This window comes from Brassica oleracea, chromosome C9, assembly GCF_000695525.1.
Source record: "Brassica oleracea var. oleracea cultivar TO1000 chromosome C9, BOL, whole genome shotgun sequence".
In the NCBI taxonomy this organism is placed as follows: domain Eukaryota; kingdom Viridiplantae; phylum Streptophyta; class Magnoliopsida; order Brassicales; family Brassicaceae; genus Brassica; species Brassica oleracea.
The window spans coordinates 22,200,793-22,204,737 of NC_027756.1; the positions used below are offsets into that span (position 1 = coordinate 22,200,793).

The following is a 3,945-nucleotide window of genomic DNA, read 5'->3' on the forward strand; positions in this document are numbered from 1 at the left end:
AAAATTATAAGTTATTTATTTGTCCGGTTCAGTTCCCTCATCTGGCGATAAAACCTCTGATATCGTATGGGCCGGTCCAGCCCATTTAATCGTATGTTTGTTTACTAGTTGACACCATGACGAAGAGATGTTCGTCTCTTTTGTAAGAAATGTCAACAAAGCAATTTGGTTAGTCATACTCATACCTCACTTTACGAGTTTTATAGATCTGATCTGAACAGAATGAACTGATCAAATAAAGTAACTTATTTCAAAACAACATGTAATACAAGTTGACCTAACTCTTAACTTCCTAAGTAAAGATCATTTATATATAGTTACCTGTATTCTTCACTCGCTTAAGCAAATTACATAACTAGTAGCGAAGATAGAAAATGGTTTCACATGTACAGATGAATCTGCAAACCTAAAAGGATGTTTTATTTTTAAAAATTTTGAGTATCAAATGTGAAACACAATACAAGTTTCTCTAAACAGAGATCGAAGTAGACCAAAGACTTGGAAATAATGAAAACAATGTGAAAAACAAACAAAATTCAATAAAGTGAACTGCAAAGTTTCAAATCCTCTATTTCCTTGGAATTTTCCATCATAACATTATTATTTTCATTTAAGTCACCCATAATTCTAGGTGGAGTAAGAAAAATACGCCCCATCTGTTATGTCACAATTAATAATGGAAGACTCGAAGTAGACCAAAGACTTGGAAAAGTCTTTGAATCAAACAATATGATTTGCTATACATATAAATACTCGATGCCACCTCCTCCTAGCTTCATCACTTCACAAACCAGCAAGAACACATAATAAAAGAAAATGATAAAAATGGTGCTAAAGTTTGTCGTGACGGTGATAGTGTTTGCACAAATCTTAGCTCCAATTGCTGAAGCTGCTCAAGGAAGAGCCGTCTTTTACGACCCTCCCTACACTAGTGCGTATATTAAATATCAATGTTTTATATGTTATAAATCATTCTTTTTAATAAAGTAACTATTATTAATCATTGGTTACAAATCAATGATGTGATTCAGAGTCTGCTTGTTATGGAAATCAATACGAAAAGATGGTGACTGGAGTCAGGAACAATCTGTGGCAAGGAAGCCGAGCTTGTGGTCGGAGGTACAGCGTTCGATGTATTGGCGACCTTAATCTCTCTCGTGACGCTTTTAGGGTCATTGCTAATACTAATGCCGGCAACGTCCGCGTCCAATACACTCCGTAAGTACATTCTCAAATCTACTATTCATCATTTTGTTTGAAGAATTTATATTAATATGTAATAATTAAACATTATTATATATTCATACATATGTTTACCTATTCTAATGAATTTGAAAAATTTATATACTTAATGTACAATTCTTTTTTGCAGGCTATGAAGAATAAGCAAAAGAAGGTGCAGAGTTGATTTCATGTGTAGTATTCCAATAAAACGAGAGGAACTGATGTATAATCTATATGTATGGATGGTCATTTGTGGTGAAATAAGTGTACTTTTTTCCATTGTGCTCAAATAAGAATTCCACTATTTCCTACTGCTAAACTTATTTTTTACAAAATATTATATTAACTAGATTAAGACCCGCCCCTTGCGCGGAATAAACATTATATATATAAATTATTTTATGTATTATATGTTCTTACATATTATGAAATAATAAATATACATTGAATAATTAAAAGTCAGTAACTATTACATATATAATTAAATTGGTGCGAACATATAAATCAATTTTATTAATCCAAAAAAAATTTTAAATTTTTTTATAGGATATGTAATTAAATTAAATTTAAATGATATTAACATACATAGTATATTTTTAATATTAATGTCTATTAAATAATTCTTTCTACTCATATGTTTTTTTGATCATGTGTATCTTTAATAGCAAAAATTTTAAATTACTAATAACAAAATTTTCATTGTGCGATTAATAATTTTAGTAATTTATAATTTAAAAAAATTTATCAATGTTAGTTCAAAACTTTTATCAAAAAAAATTATTCAAAGTAAATTTTGAAATTAAAATATTTATTTATTCAATATGGTTTATTGTTTAATTTAGAATGATATATATACATATATATTTTAAATCTAAATGATTAATTAAATTAAACTTTTATTTATATGATTTTGTAATCATTTGTATTTTGTCATAACAAAAATTTTAAACCATGGATCGCAAAATTTAAATGTGAGACTTTTAACAGTTTTAGTAATTTATAGTCGTTTTTTTAAATTCAAAATATAACATATAAAGAAAAATCTAAATTTTTATAATATGGTTATTGTGATTTTTTAAAATTATTTTAATAGTTTAAAATTAAACAAATTTGATAAAAGATACAGTATTTTTTATCAGATTTTTATTATTCAAAATCATTAATTGTCATATATACTTTAACCACATTAGGCAATTCCGTAATCTTTATTTAAGGAAATATTAAATGACATTAATAATGAATTTATGATTAGTTTAATAAAAAGATTATTATATAATTAGATGGACCAACATATTTCTCTAATAATTCTAAGAAACATCCTAGTGATGACACGTGGCTAAAAAATAAGTTGTAATGTTTCACAAATAATATATAGGGGATTAATTAACAGGCGGGCGGTTTACATTGGACATCTCTTTTGTAGGGTTAAAAATATTTATAAACCTATAAGGAATAACGCAAATCCCCAAGAGAAGCATCTATACTATTAAAAATGAAAAAGTCCTAAAAAAATCTACACAAACAAAGTTGTTGTAATATTTCATTAGACTTAACTATTTATTTGGTTTTACCTTATATTACTCTAACTATATAAATACTTTACATAATTTAAATGAACTCATTCATTATTCTCCCATAATCTATTATATAATTATTCTAACAATAAATCTCCATGAATATATGACAGATTATTCAAACATGTTTACACATGACGCGATCATTACCACATATAATTCCTTTAATAATATAAATTTTTGTAATGGTTTAGTTATGTTTAATAGGTATATAATTTGTATTTTAAAATTTTAAGTACTCATTTGGTCCTTAGTTCGGTTTCTATTCAAAGATATAGGATATGCTCGGTTATTTATGAAATTCAACTTAATTATGATTTTTTTTCCAGTTTGGTACGGTTTAGTGCATCCGGGTAAATGTACCCAAACTTATACATTATCTTATATAAAAATTATATAAGAAAAATATATTTAATTTCAAAAATAAACCTGCGCTTTCTAAGCGCGGGTCAAAATCTAGATAAGGAAATAAAACATAAAACATATATTTTTTCTATATTTTTTTAAGTTACGACTCCAATTTCAAATTTTAACGTTTCCAAATAGGAATCACAGATTCCATTATGCTTCCAAAATCTATATTTCCGGATTCGCGATTCCACCACGCTTCCGAGCGCTTCCGAATCCGTTTCGGCTTCGGAACCATGAACCACATCTTCAGGCACGCACTACAAGAAAACATAAGTTTTACGAGGGCGGTTTTCCTTGTGAGTTCGTCGTAAAAGAAGCTTTACGAGGAATTAGTGAGGAAACACGTTTTGTCGTTACTCGTCTGTCGTAACACATATTTCCTCGCCAATTCGTCGTAAATTAGCGAGGAAAATATTTCATCGTAAAGACGAAGTAATCATTTCGTCGTAAAGACCACGTAAATATTCCACGTAAGGAGGTCGCTAGATTTCCTCGTAAATACCTCGAAACGTGTTCCTCGTAAACTACACGTAAATATCTCGAAAGATATTCCTCGTAAAGTACACGTAACAACCACGAGAGTATTTCCTCGTAAAGTACTCGTTTATCTTTCCTCGTACTATCCTCAAAAATGTTTCCTCGTAAAATACTCGTTTACTTTTTCTCGTCATTTCCTCGTAAAGTTTTCACGCAAATATGTTGTAAATTAGCTACGAATTTACTTCGTTATTTTATT

The 3,945-nt window shown here is 28.4% G+C and overlaps 1 protein-coding gene across 1 annotated transcript; it reads left to right on the forward strand.

Moving 5' to 3' along the window:
* The first annotated feature begins 759 nt into the window (after window positions 1-759).
* Window positions 760-1,537, forward strand: LOC106317085 (EG45-like domain containing protein 2). The gene is made up of 3 exons (XM_013754944.1): window positions 760-931; window positions 1,032-1,218; window positions 1,373-1,537. The coding sequence occupies exons 1-3, from the start codon at window positions 817-819 to the stop codon at window positions 1,377-1,379; spliced, it is 309 nt and encodes a 102-aa protein (XP_013610398.1). The 5' UTR covers window positions 760-816; the 3' UTR covers window positions 1,380-1,537.
* Window positions 1,538-3,945: the final 2,408 nt, after the last annotated feature.